At 44.4% G+C, this 19870-nt stretch overlaps 1 protein-coding gene across 6 annotated transcripts in view; it reads right to left on the minus strand.

Moving 5' to 3' along the window:
• The window catches only part of cspp1b (centrosome and spindle pole associated protein 1b), a 75299-nt gene that overhangs the window by 22444 nt on the left and 32985 nt on the right, over positions 1-19870 (minus strand). For 5 of the 6 annotated variants that reach the window (XM_048227415.1, XM_048227413.1, XM_048227419.1 and 2 more), the window contains 7 exons: positions 18240-18320; positions 17285-17351; positions 10567-10681; positions 9875-9969; positions 5308-5388; positions 861-907; positions 548-611 (listed from right to left, as the gene is read on the minus strand). In XM_048227415.1, coding sequence (XP_048083372.1) covers positions 548-611; positions 861-907; positions 5308-5388; positions 9875-9969; positions 10567-10681; positions 17285-17351; positions 18240-18320 — 550 coding nt within the window. Of the gene's footprint in view, positions 1-547; positions 612-860; positions 908-5307; positions 5389-9874; positions 9970-10566; positions 10682-17284; positions 17352-17533; positions 17573-18239; positions 18321-19870 lie in introns of all 6 variants that reach the window. The other variant, XM_048227414.1, reaches the window with a different exon arrangement.

Here is a 19870-nt window from a genome sequence, read left to right on the forward strand (position 1 = left end):
TAGCTCTACTGAACTCTACTGAACTCTACTGTAGCTATACTGAACTCTACTGAACTCTACTGTAGCTCTACTGAACTCTACTGTAGCTCTACTGTAACTCTACTGAACTATACTGAACTCTACTGAACTATACTGTAGCTCTACTGAACTCTACTGTAGCTCTACTGTAACTCTACTGAACTCTACTGAACTCTACTGTAGCTCTACTGTAGCTCTACTGAACTCTAGCTTTGCCAACAAAACAACTAAGCCCCCCCCATGCCTCCTTGCCAGTGCCTGTTGAGGTGTCCACGACCATGGCAACCCCCCATGGCCACCTTAACAGTGCCAGCCCCCCCCCCCCCACTTGCCTCCCTGCCTGTGACATCTTGATCATCCACTGTTCTTACTGCAGATCCATATCCAATTCCACTTCGTCTACAGTTTGAACTCCACATTCAGTCATGCTTTGTTCTCATTCTACATGTGTATATGTGCGTGTGTGTTTGTGTGTATGTGTATATGTGTGTGTGTGTGGGTGCGTGCGTGCGTGTGTGCGTGTGTTTACCTATGAAAGCGCTCTCAGACTCTAATAATGAACCCCCCATACAATCTTCCGTTCCACTCCGTCTCTATGGAGACAAAAAGGGGCGAGGGGGGGAGGGGTGTGATTGGCCAGTATGAACACAAATCTCTTTTCAGACAAAGGTCCTGATCAGGGAAATGAGAGATTAGAGAGGAGACATCAGATTACAGAGTGAGATTAGAGATGAGAAATTAGATTTCAGAGTGAGATTAGAGATGACAGGTTAGATTACAGAGTGAGATTAGAGATGAGAAATTAGATTACAGAGTGAGATTAGAGATGAGCGATTACTCACTGGCTGCTGTGATGTGGGGGGCAGAGGTGGAGACAGGCCAAGGAAATCTGTGGAAGGGAGAGGAACGCACACACACACACACACACACACACACACACAATGCTTCAGACCTTAACATCACCTAGCATCTGGTTAGCACAGACCTGGGCCACACGGCAAAACAAAACAACTGTAACTGTGTGAGGCCCATAGCAGCCGTTAACCCCAGCTGTTAACCCCATAGACTAACCCCATAACCCCAGCTGTTAATCCCATAGACTAACCCCATAACCCCAGCTGTTAACCCCATAGACTAACCCCATAACCCCAGCTGTTAACAACTGCAACTGTGCCACTATTAATTTCTGCCAACCTTACAGACATACACTACTGCTATTAACCTTTAAAGGGCAGCTCAGGTGTACCATATCCTTTAAAGGGCAGCTCAGGTGTACCATACGGGTGTTGCTGCTATCAACACCCGTAAGGCAACAGGTCCAGACAACATCCCAGGTCGTGCGCTGAAGGACTGTGCAGGGGAGCTTAAGGATGTCTTCACAGACATCTTTAACACTTCCCTGAAGCAAGCCATCGTCCCATCATGTTTCAAAGCTGCCACCATCATACCTGTGCCGAAGAAAACTGCTCCATCCTGCTTCAATGACTACCGCCCTGTGGCACTGACACCCATCATCATGAAGTGCTTTGAGCGCTTGTCATGTCACATATCAAAGCCATTCTCCCCACCTTGGACCCCCTTCCAGTTTGCATACCGAGCCGGGGTTCACAGAGGATGCAATCTGCTCTGCCCTCCACCCAGCCCTCACCCACCTGGAAAAAGAGACTCATATGTGAGATTGCTGTTTATAGACTTCAGTTCTGCATTCAACACCATAATACCACAACAACTCATCTGCAAACTTGACAAACTGGGACTCAGTACCTACCTCTGCAACTGGCTACTGGACTTCCTCTGTCAGAGGCCCCAAGTAGTAATGCGTGTTGGCAACAATACCTCAAGCAGCATCACACTGAGCACAGGGGCCCCCAAGGCAGGGCGCGTGCTCAGTCCGCTGCTCTTCACACTGCTGACGCATGACTGCACTGCAACCTACAGCAATAATCACATAGTGAAATTTGCTGACGACACAATCTCTGGTGGGTCTCATCACCAAGGGCTTAAGTGACTCAATACAGGTTGGAGGTCGACCATCTGACCACGTGGTGCAGGGACAACAACCTCCCTGCTGAACGTCAGCAAGACCAAAGAGATTGTTGTTGACTTCCGGAGAGGTCACACCCAACACCTGCCACTGACCATCGACAGTGCTGTGGTGGAGAGAGCGAAAGCAGCACCAAATTCCTGGGGGCACATCAGTGAAGACCTCTCCTGGACCACCAACACTGCATCACTGGCTAAGAGAGCTCAGCGCCGCCTGTACTTCCTGGCGGAAACTCAGGGCAGCAAGTGCTCCACCAGCCATCATGACCACATTCTACCGAGGCACCATTGAGAGCATCCTCTCCAGCTGTATCGCTGTGTGGGCGGAAGCTGCACTGAATACAACAGGAAAGCCCTGCAGCGCATAGTGAACACAGCTGGAAGGATTATTGGTGCTTCACTCCCTCCCTGAAGGACATTTACACCACCCACCTCACCCAAGAAGGCGACCAAAATTGTGAGTGATGCAAGTCACCCCGCCTCCCAATCTGTTTGATCTACTGCCCTCTGGGAAGAGGTACAGAAGCCTGGCGCCCCCAAGACTACCAGACTCACCAACAGCTTCATACACCAAGCTGTAAGGATGCTGAACTCTCCTCCTCTCCCCCCTCCACCCTCAGCTACATAACATCCTGGACATTGGACCCACAATGGCCGCCTGCACTACTCCACTTGCACACTTGTACACTTTACAACTTGTTGTTGTTGTCCTGAAAACACAACACTTCTGCTGCTCTTACATAACTTGCACCACTATGCCACTTTCTTTCTTACTTAGGTCAAACAGAACTACCCAAGCCTTTTATTGGCCTGACTTTGCACTAGTATTTTATTGACTGTCTATGCACAATTTAAACCAAATTTTGCTGCTCTTATTTTTTTCATTATTATATGTGCCCTTTTATTTACTTTTTGTTTACTTGAATGTTATGTTTGTCTGTGGACTTAAATGGTAAAATATGTCTTGTCTTCACCGTGGGATAGTGAGAAACGTAATTTCGATCTCTTTGTATGTCTGGAACATGTGAAGAAATCGACAATAAAGCTGACTTTGACTTTGACTTTGATATCCTTTAAAGGGCAGCTCAGGTGTACCATATTAAGTGCAGCTCAGGTGTACCATAGGGCAGCTCAGGTGTACCATATCCTTTAAAGGGGCTCAGGTGTACCATATAAAGGGCAGCTCAGGTGTACCATGACCTTTAAAGGGGATCAGGTGTACCATATAAAGGGCAGCTCAGGTGTACCATAACCTTTAAAGGGGATCAGGTGTACCATATAAAGGGCAGCTCAGGTGTACCATAACCTTTAAAGGGGATCAGGTGTACCATATAAAGGGCAACTCAGGTGTTCCATATAAAGGGCAGCTCGGGTGGGCAGCTCAGGTGTACCATATCCTTTAAAGAGCAGCTCAGGTGTACCATATCCTTTAAAGGGGCTCAGGTGTACCATATCCTTTAAAGAACAGCTCAGGTGTACCATATCCTTTAAAGGGGCTCAGGTGTACCATATCCTTTAAAGAGCAGCTCAGGTGTACCATATCCTTTAAAGGGCAGCTACCATATCCTTTAAAGAGCATCTCAGGTGTACCATATCCTTTAAAGGGCAGCTACCATATCCTTTAAAGAGCAGCTCAGGTGTACCATATCCTTTAAAGGGGCTCAGGTGGGCAGCTCAGGTGTACCATATAAAGGGCAGCTCAGGTGTACCATATAAAGAGCAGCTCAGGTGTACCATATAAAGGGCATCTCAGGTGTACCATATCCTTTAAAGGGGCTCAGGTGTACCATATCCTTTAAAGGGGCTCAGGTGTACCATATAAAGGGCAGCTCAGGTGTACCATATAAAGGGCAGCTCAGGTGTACCATATCCTTTAAAGGGGCTCAGGTGTACCATATAAAGGGCATCTCAGGTGTACCATATCCTTTAAAGGGGCTCAGGTGTACCATATCCTTTAAAGGGGCTCAGGTGTACCATATAAAGGGCATCTCAGGTGTACCATATCCTTTAAAGGGGCTCAGGTGTACCATATCCTTTAAAGGGGCTCAGGTGTACCATATAAAGGGCATCTCAGGTGTACCATATCCTTTAAAGAGGCTCAGGTGTACCATATCCTTTAAAGGGGCTCAGGTGTACCATATAAAGGGCAGCTCAGGTGTACTATATAAAGGGCAGCTCAGGTGTACCATAACCTTTAAAGGGGCTCAGGTGTACCATATAAAGGGCAACTCAGGTGTACCATATAAAGGGCAGCTCGGGTGGGCAGCTCAGGTGTACCATATCCTTTAAAGAGCAGCTCAGGTGTACCATATCCTTTAAAGGGGCTCAGGTGTACCATATCCTTTAAAGAGCAGCTCAGGTGTACCATATCCTTTAAAGAGCAGCTCAGGTGTACCATATCCTTTAAAGGGGCTCAGGTGTACCATATCCTTTAAAGAGCAACTCAGCTGTACCATATCCTGGTTAATTGAAGCATTTAGTTGAAACTGAGACTTTCTGATGAGGAGCCACAGCACTCAAAAAATCCATTCCAAGTCACGGGGTCAGTAACTGTGTGTGTGTGTGTGTGTGTGTGTGTGTGTGTGTGTGTGTGTGTTCGATTAAAGTACTGCACTGTAAAAACTGCAGTTGGTTGGTAGTAGTGGTAAATGCTGCAGATGCGCAAAAAACAGATAAAACAGATATATTCAAATATACAACACAACTACCTCTTTTTTTTTTTTTTATATATATGTCCTATATTTCTATTTTGATACATACATGTTCTATATTTCAGTCTTGCACTTTAATTTAATGTTTATTGTCTATGGCTATGTCTATAGTATGTCTATGTCTGTATTTAAAGCATGTCTATGTCTGCATGGGAAAGTAAGAAACGAAATTTCAATTCTTTGTATGACCAGTGCATGTAAAGAAATTGACAATAAAAGCCGACTTGACTATTAATTTACTTTAAAGTGACTAGGACTAGTTTACAGCTTTTGTTGTGCATATTAATAAATTGCATTTAATGTAAAAGTATTTTTTATATGTTTTTTTGGTAACACTTTATATTAAGACACACATATCCACCATTAATTAGCTGCTTACTAACATATTAATAGCATACTAGCCATTTGTTAGTCATTATAAGTCACAACTTTAGAATAGTGCGTGCGTGTGTGTGTCTGCGTGTGTGTGTGTGTGCGTGCAGGCGTGTGTGTGTGTGTGTGTGTGTGTGTGTGTGTGTGTGTGTCTTAGTCTTACCGTCAGTGGCTCTTGGGCTGCTTGTTCGTAGCTGCTGTCTATGTGCTGCCTGGTAGTCTAGATCTCCTGTAGTATCAGCATCTGCACACACACACAACTTTCTAATGAGGAGCTGCAGCACTCACACCAGATCAAATGTTCCTCATGTGCATTCTGAGCCTTTTCCTACAACTTCCTGGAATAACCTTTAACACTTGCATATATTTACAGTGCATGAAAATGCACTGTACTGTTCTTCCTAGGCAACTTATTGCATTGCATGTAAATGCAGTGGACTATTATCACTGTTCTTCTTATTATCTGTTTTTCTTATTCTTCTTCCGACCAAATTCGACGTTTAATGACACTAAAAACAACGAAACGTTTGACGTCATTCAAACACTCCTACAAAGGTCTTGTAACAGACAATTGTACAATGTCAATTTTACATTTGTGAACTCTATACTATTTGAGATATTTACGATAAAAGAGCAATAAATTCCCATAGAGTTAACATTGACCGCAGTGGCGGCAACTTTTAGCATTATGACGTGACCTCCAGCTGAAAGCAATCAACCGCCGCTGCAATCTTTCTACCACTGGAGCGATGCACTGGAGCCAGAGACGGTTGATAAAGTTAACTATAGAATCTTTGCTGGAGCTGTGAGTCTTCTGAACGTTTTGAACGTCTTCGCCTGCCGTGATACTTTACTTGCTCGTAAAGCTCTTCTTCAGATGCATATTTCTCTAATTACAGACAAGGTAAGTGGTCTGACCTTTGGTATTTGACTCATTTATGTCGTCAAACATTATGTTACAGTAGGCTACGTAGCAGTCTATAGGCCTACTATGGGCTATGTATGAAATGATGGACCACACTAACCCCATAACCCCAGCTGTTAACCCCATAGACTAACCCCATAACCCCAGCTGTTAACAACTGCAACTGTGCCACTATTAATTTCTGCCAACCTTACAGACATACACTACTGCTATTAACCTTTAAAGGGCAGCTCAGGTGTACCATATCCTTTAAAGGGCAGCTCAGGTGTACCATATCCTTTAAAGGGGCTCAGCCAAACTAACGCTATAACCTTAGCACTACGGTAGTTCTAACGTTAGGGGAATAGTTAACGATAACACTTACCCTATCCGTTGATATTTATTATGTAAGGAAACCCACCTAATCAACGTTAATATGTCGTCAACTATAAAGTGACCGGTAAGCTGTAGGTTTCGATAACGTTAACTAACATCAAACCTAACGTTGCTCCCAGCTAAGCACTGACGTTAACGTTACATTTGCTCACTAACCAGCAGTGTTTTAACTAACGTTAACGTTTACCAGACAGATTCTAAAGTACGGATAATATTGTACGGATACTATCTGGCTCTTAATTAAATACACCTGGGGAAAGGGACCTGATGAAAGCCATACTGTTTGATATGACAAAAGTATTGTTAAAACACACTAGTTGAGGTATAACGTTTGTGTTGTCAACATATGCTACAAAGTATGTTTACTTGGCCTAGGCTAACGTTACTCATTTCTGCATTATTCTGGCCTATAAATAAAAGGGTAGCCTGGCACAAGAATCAAGCTTCCCAGTTGTAGTAGGCCTACATCCTAGAGTAGACCTACATCGTATCTGTAGAAATATGTGGATGACAGACCTCGCAAGCGTGTAGTTGGTTATTAAGATACTTAATATCAGAATAGTCCATCCTTAAGACTCAGTTTATGATTATCAACAGCGACAACAGACCCTTATCCTACAAAGTGTTCTAAGCTGTTTACTTTAAACTGTTTGGCTATCAACTATCCTTAAACTGAAATGAATGAAACACAAAATGTTGCATTGTTTGCAATGAAATACTATAGGCTAGTATATTTAACTACCATTATAGATTTATGGTGCAACAACCTCACTTAAATATCTAAGTTGTATTGAACAATTGTACACATTCCTTGTTTTTGGTATAACTCTAACTTGTTTGCTTTTGTCTTTTAGGTTCCAGACCAGACCAGTGTGGTGGTGACCGTGTATTGCATTTCGTGTGTGCCTGTCTGTGCGCATCCTGCTAACCATACATCGCTGACATTAACACTTACATTCATTCCCAAAAACATGTGACCATATCTCAACATATCTGCTCATACCTTTGAACTATACTGAGACGTAGATCTGAGATCTACACTGAGACATTCTGAGTATTATATTGTTACAGGAGGACTATGGCGACAACTATATGAATCATGCATACATTTGAATCATCCCTTTGCTGTGACATCTGTGAAACTTAGCTGTGCTGTTAGACCTCTGTTTTTAGACCTGAGCTGTGCGAAAATTAAGATTCTAACCTAAGTTCTGTCTAAAACTAATCATCTGATGGGCTGAATTTTATTCTTCAGTCTCTATCACCATCAAATTTGACCTACAGTATTACAATTAACTGAGACCTCTAGCTCTTGCTGCCAGTTCAGAATTACCACTGATAAATAGATCTGTCTCAGGATAATATGATTGGCATTATCAAGTTCTGTAAGAATGCAAATTTAGTAGACATCTGGTTTCTCCCTAATCATTATTGGGTAACTTTAAAATTGGTTTCAACAACTGTGATTTTTTGACTTCAAGCTTACTTTGGTTTTAGTGTTTAGTGTTCATTAGTGTATTCTGAGTATCATTCTGCTGTATTAAAACAAAGAAAGTTGATCAATATTGAATTAACAATTTATTTTTACTGACTGTCATATACTCTAAGCTAACATATAACCAAGTAAGTGGTTTTCAGGAATACCGTAAGTCTTATGTAATCTGAATAATTATACTGTAAGTAATATAATGTTATAAACAGCAGCTTTTTGCATTTACATGCAATGGTAAATCCCTGGAATTACATTTTCTAGTTCTTATTACAGTGCATGAAAATGTACTGTACTGTTCTGCCAAGGCAACAACAACAACAACTTATTATTATTATTATTCCGCTTACCACTTTTTCCGTACGCAATTTCTCTCGAACAGTTTAACTTAGAAACTTCGTTCAAACTTTGTAACGTAGGTATTCAAACGGACCAAGCTGCTATGTCTTTTCAACTTTGAAACTTTTATACTTTTTAAACTATTAAAGAAAAACTTTTTAAAAATCCCCATAGACTTAACATTGCCGATTGTGACATCATAATGCGGCCGTTAAGCAATTAGAATCCTATGGCAGGTGTTCAGGCCACCTGCAGCCTCAGGCTTTAAGCATACAATCTGGGTCAATTAAGACTACACATCCTATTCAACTGTTTCCTCTGCCCAAAACTGTTTCAAAATAAAAGTCCTCACTACAATAATCCACTGTTAAACAATGTAACCCATTAAACTACTGAACTTTTTACATTCAACTTTTAAACGGTCTACTTTTAAACTATCTATCTATTAAACTAGCTGTCTATCAACAACTTTTAAACTATCTACATTCAACTTTTAAACTTTTAAACTATATACATTCAACTTTTAAACATTCTACTTTTAAACTATGATTAAACTATCTATTAAACTAGCTGTCTATCAACAACTTTTAACTTGTCATAATCAACTATGACTCCTAACCACTGTAGCTAGTTAGCATGTTAGCATAGTTAGTATGTTAGCATTTTTAACAAAACTGCTAAAAATGATTAGCTAGGTTAGCTAAGTCACATGGTTAGCATGTTAACATTATTAACATGCTAGTTAACATAGTTAGCATAACAACTAAAAATGATTAGCTAGGTTAGCTAAGTCACATGATTAGCATAGTTAGCATGTTAACATTGTTAGCATGCTAGTTAGCATAACTATTAAAAATGATTAGCTAGGTTAGCTAAGTCACATGGCTAGCATTGTTAGCATAACTACAAAAAATGATAAGATAGGTTAGCTAAGTCACATGGTAAACATAGTTAGCATGTTAACATAGTTAGCATAACTGCTAAATATGAATAGCTAAGTTAGCTAAGTTACATGGTTAGCATGTTAGCATTCTTAGTATTTTAGCACAACTGCTATAAATTATTAGCTAAGTTAGCTAAGTCACATAGTTAACACTGTTAGCATAGTTGACAACATTAACATTATTAGCATTTCTAAAAAAACTGCTAGAAAACATTAGCTAAATTAAGTAACTTGGTTAACATTATTATCTTTGTTAACATAGTGAACATAACTGCTAGCAAACATTAGAGCCATTCCAACTGTCAGTTATCGTCAACTATCTACCTAAATAATTTAACCATTTAAACTATCCACCTATTTAACTGTTCAGTCATTCCAACTATATTAAACCTCATCTACCTAGCAAATAATTTAACCATATAAACTATCCACCTATTTAACTGTTCAGTCGTTCCAACTATATTAAACCTCATCTACCTAGCAACCAATATAGTTTGTTTTTACTCTGTATGATATTTTACCTCATATGTTTGCATTTTCATGCACTGTATTTCCTTCAGGAAATGCTTTTCTAGTTGTATGTATTGTTTCCTTCCTGCTGGTGTGTGTGTATGTGTGTGTGGTGTGTGTGTGTGTGTGTGTGTGTGTGTGTGTGTTACCTCTGTCCTTGTATGGCTCACAGCTTCTGGGAAAAGGTCTTCTGACGGATGCCTGCATGCGCAGTCTGGCCATGTCAAACACGTCTGCCTTGTGCCTGTCACACACACACCACACACACACACTGTTATAAGTCAGTTTGTGGGGGAAAACACACTGATCCGAGAGGCTGTTAGAGTGTGTGTGTGTGTGTGTGTGTGTGTGTACCTGTCGTGTGGTGGCGTCGCCTGGTGTGTGTGTGTGTACCTGTTGTGTGATGGTGAGGTGTGTGTGTGTACCTGTACCTGGTGGTGAGGTGTGTGTGTGTGTGTGTTTGTGTGTAACTGTCGTGTGGTGGCGTGGCCTGGTGTGTGTGTGTGTGTGTGTGTACCTGTCGTGTGGTGGTGAGGTGTGTGTGTGTGTGTGTGTGTGTGTGTGTGTACCTGTTGTGTGGTGGTGAGGTGTGTGTGTGTACCTGTACCTGGCGGTGAGGTGTGTGTGTGTGTGTGTACCTGTCGTGTGGTGGCATGGCCTGGTGTGTGTGTGTGTGTGTGTGTGTGTGTGTGTGTGTACCTGTCGTGTGGTGGCGTGGCCTGGTGTGTGTGTGTGTGTGTGTGTGTGTGTGTGTGTGTGTGTGTGTGTGTTATACCTGTGTGTGTGTGTGTGTGTGTGTGTGTGTGTGTGTGTGTGTGTGTGTGTGTGTGTGTGTGTACACCTGTCGTGTGGTGGTGAGTCGGGTTCCTGTAGTAGCTGCCCCTCCAGCTTCTGCTGCTCTGAGCGGAGCCTCCTCCGCAATACACACAACTCAGACAGGATGCTCTGCCTGGGGTCTACACACACACACACACACACCATTAAAACACACAACTCAGACAGGATGCCCTAGGGTCTAGTCTACACACACACACACATATATGTTGTCATTTTTCCAGGCGGAAATATTTAACCGCAAATTAGACGTGCGCTTTCATGAGCAGTTTTCGTACATACAGGGGAATACGTAATTAGGCGCATTTTACGCATCTTTTTACACGAATCTCCCACTTTCTCCTGACCCTCCTATGAATGCATATGCATGAGACGGAAAAGCACAACTTGACATTCTCAACTCTTGCGACAGGCAGTCTGCGCTTTTTGCAGCATGTTAGTACTCACCATCTTTTTATGTGCACGTTGCGAAACAAATACGCCTGAAGTGGGCGCAAAAACGGCCCTCAGATCTGTTGTATAGGACTTGATATCCCTTAATGCATACTTGAGGCACCGACGAGACTCCGTGGGATGGTCAATTGAGTGATGGCACCCTTTGGGTTGTCAAGTGGGCGCCCTCCTTCTTGGGTGTTTCGCTGATAAGCCCACGACACCTCCAGAGGGTTCAGCAGTGAATCCCAGCATCCCAGGTTCACTCCCTAGATGCTATCAACTCACTTGAAGGCCCAGGCCTGGGGTCTATACACACCCACACACACACACACACCAGGCGGAGTCTTTTCTCTTCGTCCACAGCCACTGGATTCCCTTTTCAGCAGCCGCGGAGAGGTCTTTGACTGCCTGCCGATGGGCCTTCCCTCGCACTCCCATCTCCCTGACTGCCTGCCGATGGGCCTTCCCTCGCACTCCCATCTCCCTGACTGCCTGCCGATGGGCCTTCCCTCGCACTCCCATCTCCCTGAGTAGCCTGGATGTTGAGGTGGCTACGAATCCTCTGCAGCCTACTTCCATTGGGCGTACCTTCACATTCCAGCCTTGTTGTTGCGCATCGGCTGCAAGTTCAGCGCACGTTCATAGGCCTCCTCCACTGCTCCCTGCCAGGGCACGATGAGCTCGATGATGTAGATAAGCTTGAGAGAGGACAAGACCACAGAACAAGGTCTGGTTGCAGGTTGGTGGCTGCGATTTCAGCTGGGAAGCAGAGTTTCTTGTCCAAGTCTGCTAGCAGCTTCCAGTCCCGTGCTCTGCCCAGATGACCAGTGTCTGATCTTATGGGGATGAGGTTGGCTTGACCCTCGCCCTCCCGAACAAATGGTGTTGGCTGCCACTGGGATGACGGGGGAGGAAGGGCATTCACGCTTGTCCGTCGACTTTCCAACACTGCTACAAGACACTTAAGCACCTGGTTATGCCGCCGTAACAGCCTTGGGTGAGGCTGGCCTTGCATCCCACTAAGATGTGCTTCAGTGTTGCTGGACTTGGCAGCCCTGATGGTAAAACGAAGGCAGGACATCATAGGCAGCCCTGATGGTAAAGCTCGCCCTGAATGCCTCCATCTCCCACAGCTCTTTCCAGGAGATCTTCCTCTTCTCCACTCCTTCCCATGCTATCCACTGCCCTTGCTTTGCCTGTGCCACAGCTCTGGCGCACCTTCCTGCTTCCTCCTCCTGACATACCTCCTGGACCACCAACTTGCGTCTCTGAGATGGAGAAGCTCCACACTGGTGTACTGGCCCCAAGTCCAAGACCACTCCTCCCCTCCTGTACTCGGCCCACAATGTCCTTGTGTCCGAGTGCTGCCTTTGCCTGCTCAGTTGCAGCTAGTGATGGGCAAATGAAGCTTTGGTGAACCACTGAACCACAGCAGTGTGAGCCTAGCGACACTAGCTGAAAAGCAAAAAGATGGCCGCCACACATACATTTTTCAACATAAAAGTCCTTAACAAACCAATATTTTTGGTTACATATACTGGTTTGGGTAAAGACTTTTATGTTGAAAAATCTACATGTGGCGGCCATATTGGATTTTTTTCATTAGTGTCGCTAGCTTCACACTGCTGTGGTTTAGTGGTTCACTAAAGCTTCATTTGCCCATCACTAGTTGCAGCCAACGGGGTCCACTTCCTCCCAGTGGCCAGGATGGGGGCAGCTTGGGCTACAACTGGATCGCTTGAATCCATAACATCATCTCCAGCTTGACTTTGGCGCACTTGTACTCCTCTGCTAGACTGGAAATGGGCACGTGTAACATCCCTTTTGCCGTAAAGTCCAATACTTCTGGCCTATACTGCTGAGGCACCTGGGAAGGCCAAGCCACCTCCTTACAAATGAGCTGACCAGTCTCTCCAGCTTTTCCACCTTTGAAACCGGGACTTCATAAAGGGTTAGTGACCACAGGAGACGTGCCATGTTTCAGCACCATGGACAACACCATGTTTCAGCACCAGAGCTTCAGCTTGCCAGGAAGCAAGGTTCTGTCGATGTTCTCCAGGCCGCTGGCTACCTCCTTCCTGAGCTGCTCTACTTGCTCTTTGTCTTTAAGGGAGGTATCATACCAACAACCTAGGCTTTTCACTGGCTTCTCGGAGACAGATGGGATGGGTTCCTCGCCAATGTGGAAGCGGTGGTCTGACAGCTTCCCCTTGATGATGGAGATGCTTCTGGATTCGCTCGGCTTGATCTTCATGCGAGCCCGCTCGATGTTTTCCTGGAGCTTTCTTAATAGCCGTACAGTGCAAACCTTGGTCGTGGTGAGAGTTGTGAGGTCATCCATGTCATCATACCAACAACCTAGGCTTTTCACTGGCTTCTCGGAGACAGTTGGGATGGGTTCCTCGCCAATGTGGAAGCGGTGGTCTGAAAGTTTCCCCTTGATGATGATGGTGAGAGTTGTGAGGTCATCCATGTAGGCTCTGACCGGCGGCAGCCTCAGCCCAGGTCTTACTCGCTGTCCGCCAACTGTCCATCTAGAGGTCCAAATGATGACCTCCATGGCCAGGGTGAAGGTCAGCGGGGAGATGGTGCAGCCGGCCATGATTCCCACTTCCAGGTGTTGCCAAGCTGTTGTGTACTCTGCTGTTGTCACGCAGAGTTAGACGTCCTGGAAGTAGGCCTTGACAAGGGTTGTGATAGCTGCTGGGACTCTGAAGTAGTCAAAGGCTGTCCACAGGAGGTTGTGAGGGACTGAGCCAAAGGCGTTCGCGAGATCCAGGAACACCACGTGAAGATCTGTTCCCTCCTTTTTGGCGACCTGGATCTGATGCCAGATGACACTAGCATGTTCTAAACCCCCGGAGAAGCCTGAGATGCTTTCTGGATCAATCAGGTTGTTTTTTTGCAGGTATCCTGCCAGCCTGTGAGCGACTACGCTGAAAAATATTTTTTTGAAGAAGGATCCCTCCGGCTCTCCGCCAGGATGCTGGTATCTCTTTCTTTTGCCATACAAGTCTCATCAGTCTCTAGAGGAATCGCAGGACATCTGGTGCGTTTTTATAGCCTGTATGGAACTCCGTTGGGACCTGGAGATGACATGGCCCTTGCTCTACGCACGGTTTGTTCTACCTCACTCCACCTGGGTGGACTGATATCCAGCTCGTGCTCTGGTGGATTGACTGGTGGCATGTCAGGTGGGAGTGTAACTTTTTCCTGGTGTCGGTCATCTGTGCAGGAATTTTTCAGGTGTTCTTCCAGGTCGGCCTTTGACACCGAGAGAGAGACTCTTCACAAATTTCTTTGTAGATCTTTGTAGAAGCGTGATCTTGTTTTCTCCTTCCTTCTGCGCTTCCTCAGGAGGTTTTCAGCTCTCCTCAGTGTTGCAAGCCTGCTCCCAATCTCTTCTTGCTGCAGGTTTGTACCCTCCTTCTCCTCCTCTGTGGCCTTCCTCCATTGCTTCTTCAGCTGCCTCCTCTCCCTGACTAGGCGGTCTATCTCTGTCTGCCTTCTGGACTTGGTCGGGATTGAAGGAGTAGCTAGTTTGCCTTCGACCACTCTGAATCGTTCCACCCCGTAGGCATAGATGCGATCGCCCATTCTTTCCAATTTCTTCTTGGTTGTGCCTCTGATCCCTTCCAATATGTTGCAGAGATCAGTGTTTGCCTCCTCTCCTTCCACATCGTCTTTGTTGCAGGCCTTTGGCCCTGGATCTTCTTCTCTGCTGTTGGTTGTGATGGGTTGGGTTCAGGTTGCCCTCTTGTGCCTTGTTCTTCCTCCTCTGGGGTGTTGATGTCCTGCAGACTGTGGCCTGTGTCCTGCTGCTGAACTTCTGTCGATTGACTCGGCCTGCTTCTCAGAAAGTAGCTGTCGACGCAACTTCCCTGTTGACCCTTCTTTAGGGGGGCGACGCGACTTCCCTGTTGTATTTTCAGGCCTTGGGTAGAAGGAACCTTTGTCCAGCTTTGTCAGACAGGATTCTGTGCATGTGGTGTGCTGTGTGTGTGTGTGTGTGTGTGTGTGCGTGTTTGTTTGTTTGTGTGTGTGTGTTTGTTTGTGTGTGCGCGCGTGTGTGTGTGTGTGTGTGTTTGTTTGTTTGTTTGTGTGTGTGTGTTTGTGTATGTGTGTGTGTGTGTGTGTGTGCGTGTGTGTGTGAAACTGTTTTTCACCTTAGAGCGGCAGATGTCCTTCACATTATAAATGTATCACTGCTCTGCTCTGCTCTGTAAAACTGTCTGGCACTTTTCATAAGTCACTGAAAAAGCTGTTGTAAAGCCACTTCTCAAGAAGAATACCTGGATGCCTCCATGCTAAACAATTACAGGCCCATAGCCAATCTATCTTTTATTGGCAAAATTATTGAAAAAGTAGGTGGAAACTACAGTATCCACCTTTCTAACATCAAATGGGTATTTTGATCACTTTCAGTCAGGTTTTCGGCAAATCGCAGCACTGAAACAGCTCTTATTAAGTTTTCCAATGACATACGCCTCAACACAGATTCATATATGTCATATGTCACATACGCCTCAACACCGATTCAGCTAACATATCAGTGCTGGCGCTACGGGACCTCAGTGCAGCATTTGGCACTGTTAATCACAAGCATACAGGCATAGTTATCAACTGACTCATCTACAAGAATTTGATGCTGTTGATCACAATATTTTACTACACAGACTAGAACACTAGGTTGGATTAACAGGTACTGTATAGAAAGGAGCTTCTTTGTTGCCATCGGCAACTGTACCTCAACACCAACGTACTTGACCTGTGGTGTTCCCCAGAGGTCGATCTTGGGGCCACTATTATTCAACCTCTATATGCTCCAGTTGGACAAATCATCCAAAATAATTTGATTTCATATCATTGCTACGCAGATGATACACAAATTTACTTAGCTCTTAAATCTTTACACTTACCCCCTACTAACAATGGCCCCTACTAACAATGGCCTACTAACAATGGCCCTGTTTCCACATACTTTGAGCAGAGGCCTAGTAGATTATTTTGGTACCAATAGATAGACTATGTGATGAATTTGTTTTGTACATCTTTGGAAATGACCACATTCTGCCCTCTTGGTCATTTCTTTTGTCTTGGAAACACAACTGAGGCCCACTACCAGGTGTTGTGAATCTGTATCTCAAAGTAGATAAAATATAGAACGAAATATGAGTACTTTAGACCATTATTTGCCAAGATATGCTCATGCGTTTTGTAAATGCCCTATGGAAACTCCCCATAGGACTTTTGGCTACCCAAAATGCATACTGACAATTAAATGCTTACTGTGTGGCAACCTCTTGGTGTAGAAGCATAATCCTAGTCTCAAATGAAAGGTAACACTTTGCGGTTTCTTGTAGACTATTTGGAATGTATGTCAGGGTTCCTGTGATTATATCAATACCCAATATACTATGCTGCATTATTGCTAAGGGATACACACTGCAGCTAGAAAGTAGGGAGGCACCAAAGGCGGAGTGGGGGAGGGGGCTTTTGATCAAATTTCATTGAGACGTAGTAAGATTAATCTGACAATGTAAAGCACTATACAGATCACATTTCATTGAGACATAGTAAGATTAATCTGACAATATAAAGCACTATACAGATTACATTTCATTGAAACATAGTAAGATTAATCTGACAATGTAAAGCACTATACAGATTGTACATGAAAAATGTTGTCAAACATGGATTCCCAAGAGTTCAAGCTTTTAAATGGTGCATAATATTACTATGCTACATAGCAACATGGTGCATGAAATTGATTTAGAATGTTGGGGGGAGGTGGGGGGCACTGTAATTTGTCCCGCCTAGTGTAAACAGCTAATGACTATGGGCCCCTTGAATCTAGAACAAATCAACACCTGGATGTCTCAAATAACAAAGAACAAACTGAAGTAATTCTATTTGATGAAAAGGAGGAAAGACTTTGAGTTGCCACTCTCCTTGACACAAAAGGGTTGAAGGCAAAGGATACTGTTAAAAATCTTGGTGTCATAATTGACAGTGAACTAAATTTCAACAGTCACATGAAAGCGATAACTAAATCAGCTTTTACCACCTCAAAAACATTGCCAAACTTAGAGGACTGATGTCAAAACATAAACTCATTCATGCATTTCTCTCCAGCAGGGTTAATTACTGCAATGGACTGTTCACAGGCCTTCCTAAAAAGACTATCAAACAACTTCAGGTGATACAAAATGCAGCAGCTAGGGTTCCCACGAAAACTAAAAGAACTGACCACAGGTGTGCGTGTGTGCGCGCATGTGTGTGTGTGTTACCTGCAGCTCTCATTTGGGTTCTGCAGGCTGGTACCGGAGGCGACTGCAGACCAGGAATAGAACAGTCCTGCCAGAACACAGAGTGACCACATCAGGTGTGTGTGTGTGTGTGTATGTGCGTGTATACCTCGGTCGATTGGTCTGTGGCTGTAGTTATTATTGATGATGATATTATTGATATGTGTGTGTGTGTGTGTGTACCTCGGTCGGTGGTCTGTGGCTCTAGTGGTGTGTGTGTGTTGTGTATACCTCGGTCGGTGGTCTGTGGCTGTAGTGGTGTGTGTGTGTGTGTGTGTGTGTGTGTATACCTCGGTCGGTGGTCTGTGGCTGTAGTGGTGTGTGTGTGTGTGTGTGTGTGTGTGTGTGTGTGTGTGTATGTATGTGCGTGTATACCTCGGTCGGTGGTCTGTGGCTGTAGTGGTGTGTGTGTGTGTGTGTGTGTGTGTGTGTGTGTACCTCGGTCGGTGGTCTGTGGCTCTAGTGGTGTGTGTGTGTGTGTGTATACCTCGGTCGGTGGTCTGTGGCTGTAGTGGTGTGTGTGTGTGTATACCTCGGTCGGTGGTCTGTGGCTGTAGTGGTGTGTGTGTGTGTGTGTACCTCGGTCGGTGGTCTGTGGCTCTAGTGGTGTGTGTGTACCTCGGTCGGTGGTCTGTGGCTGTAGTGGTGTGTGTGTGTGTACCTCGGTCGGTGGTCTGTGGCTCTAGTGGTGTGTGTGTGTGTGTGTGTGTACCTCGGTCGGTGGTCTGTGGCTGTAGTGGTGTGGTGTGTGTGTGTGTGTGTGTGTGTGTGTGTGTGTGTGTGTACCTCGGTCGGTGGTCTGTGGCTGTAGTGGTGTGTGTGTGTGTGTGTGTGTGTACCTCGGTCGGTGGTCTTTGGTCTGTGGCTGTGTGTGGTGTGTGTGGTCTGTGGTGTAGTGTGTGTGTGTGTGTGTGTGTGTGTGTGTGTGTGTGTGTACCTCGGTCGGTGGTCTGTGGCTGTAGTGGTGTGTGTGTGTTCTCTGCAGTGCTGGGATGGGGGGCGATGGAGCTCTCTGGACCTGAAGGGGAAGAAAAAGAGTGGACATTGGTGTGTGTGTGTGTGTGTGTGTGTGTGTGTATGTGTCACCTGGTGTGTGTGTGTGTGTGTGTGATGTGTGTGTGTGTGTGTATGTGTCACCTGGTGTGTGTGTGACCTGGTGTGTGTGTGTGTGTTAGGGGTGGGCGATATGGACAAAAAATAATATCTCGATATTTTTTGTGATTTTGACGATAACGATAATTAGTTGATATCCTTTAAAAATTTGTTTTTAAAAGTCTAAGTTTGCTTTACAGCTCATCATTCCCAAGAGAAAGTCTGAAGCTGAAGTTCCTTTCACTGTCAAACTAAAGCAGACCAACAGAGTACATCTCAGTTATATCCTTCGATGTTTTGTTTAAGAGCAATCATGTAGGCTAGCATTCCAAGTTACAGAATAGAAACTAATGCGTTAGCTTATGGCTAATGTATATGAGAAATCCCATAAATAACGGTTAGCATAATCGATAAAAGTAGATATTTAGAACGATCTTCAGTCCATTTACAAAAGGGTTACATACAGTGGGCAGTGCTTCGACTTGGCCAGCTTCCCTCGCCGTCAGTGCGCGGGATCACGCGGCATCACACAACTTTAATTTGTATTTTCCCAGTGAGACGCTGCAACAACCCAAACAACCGGTGGATGGCTCAAGTGAGCAGGGTGTCTCGTAAAAAGAAATGGAGCTGGAAAACCCTACACAGACTTCACTACAGACTTTAGCAGACTGGTTTAGAAATAATTTAACAGCTAGAAATATGCCTGCCCTGCCCTAATAAAGAAATATTTGGTTACGGCGAAGTGAATCCCATTTGCAGCCATTAGAAAAGCATGGGACAAATTAAACATTCTGGTTTTCTCCGAGTGCAACGATGATAGACAGACATCATTTTGGACAAAATATAGAGCATATTAACCTCCGTTGCTCAGCCAAATGCCTTCCTGTTCGTCCCTGTTATCACGGGTTACAGGCGATAAAGCGATTTTTGATGGTCAAGTTTACTTCATTAAGCGTTTATTTTTTTTGATTATTAAAGTGTGTTTTCATTTAAAGGTTTGACTTCGTGCTTATTCAGAAGAGCATTTAGTGCTCTTCCCAATCCCAGACGTTCACATTGCATGTTTGTTTTGTAATGGATGCAACCCTTGAGATACGCTTGTCATAGGCGCCCGATACCGTGGATGCTCCGTCTCTCGGGCACCCACTGAAAACATCGAGCACCCACGTGTGCCAGCTTACAGTCCCGGCTAAATTTACATTCATTTAAAATCAAACATCGCCGTTAATGTTAAATTCAGCATCTCTCATAATGTGATTGGATATGTTGCTGTTAATTCCCTACTCTATATACTAACCACCAATGAGAGGCGTCTCTCAGTATGAAAATTCCTGACACTTCCCAGCTGAAGAATTAGCAAGGCTTTGTCAGGTCTTCAGCCCCGAATGTTTAAAATGTGTATATAGCCCTGAATATCATTTTAAAAGTAGTCTGACAAAGCTTATTGTTTTGTGACACAGCTAAACACTGGTACCT

This window comes from Alosa alosa, chromosome 19 (assembly GCF_017589495.1).
Source record: "Alosa alosa isolate M-15738 ecotype Scorff River chromosome 19, AALO_Geno_1.1, whole genome shotgun sequence".
In the NCBI taxonomy this organism is placed as follows: domain Eukaryota; kingdom Metazoa; phylum Chordata; class Actinopteri; order Clupeiformes; family Clupeidae; genus Alosa; species Alosa alosa.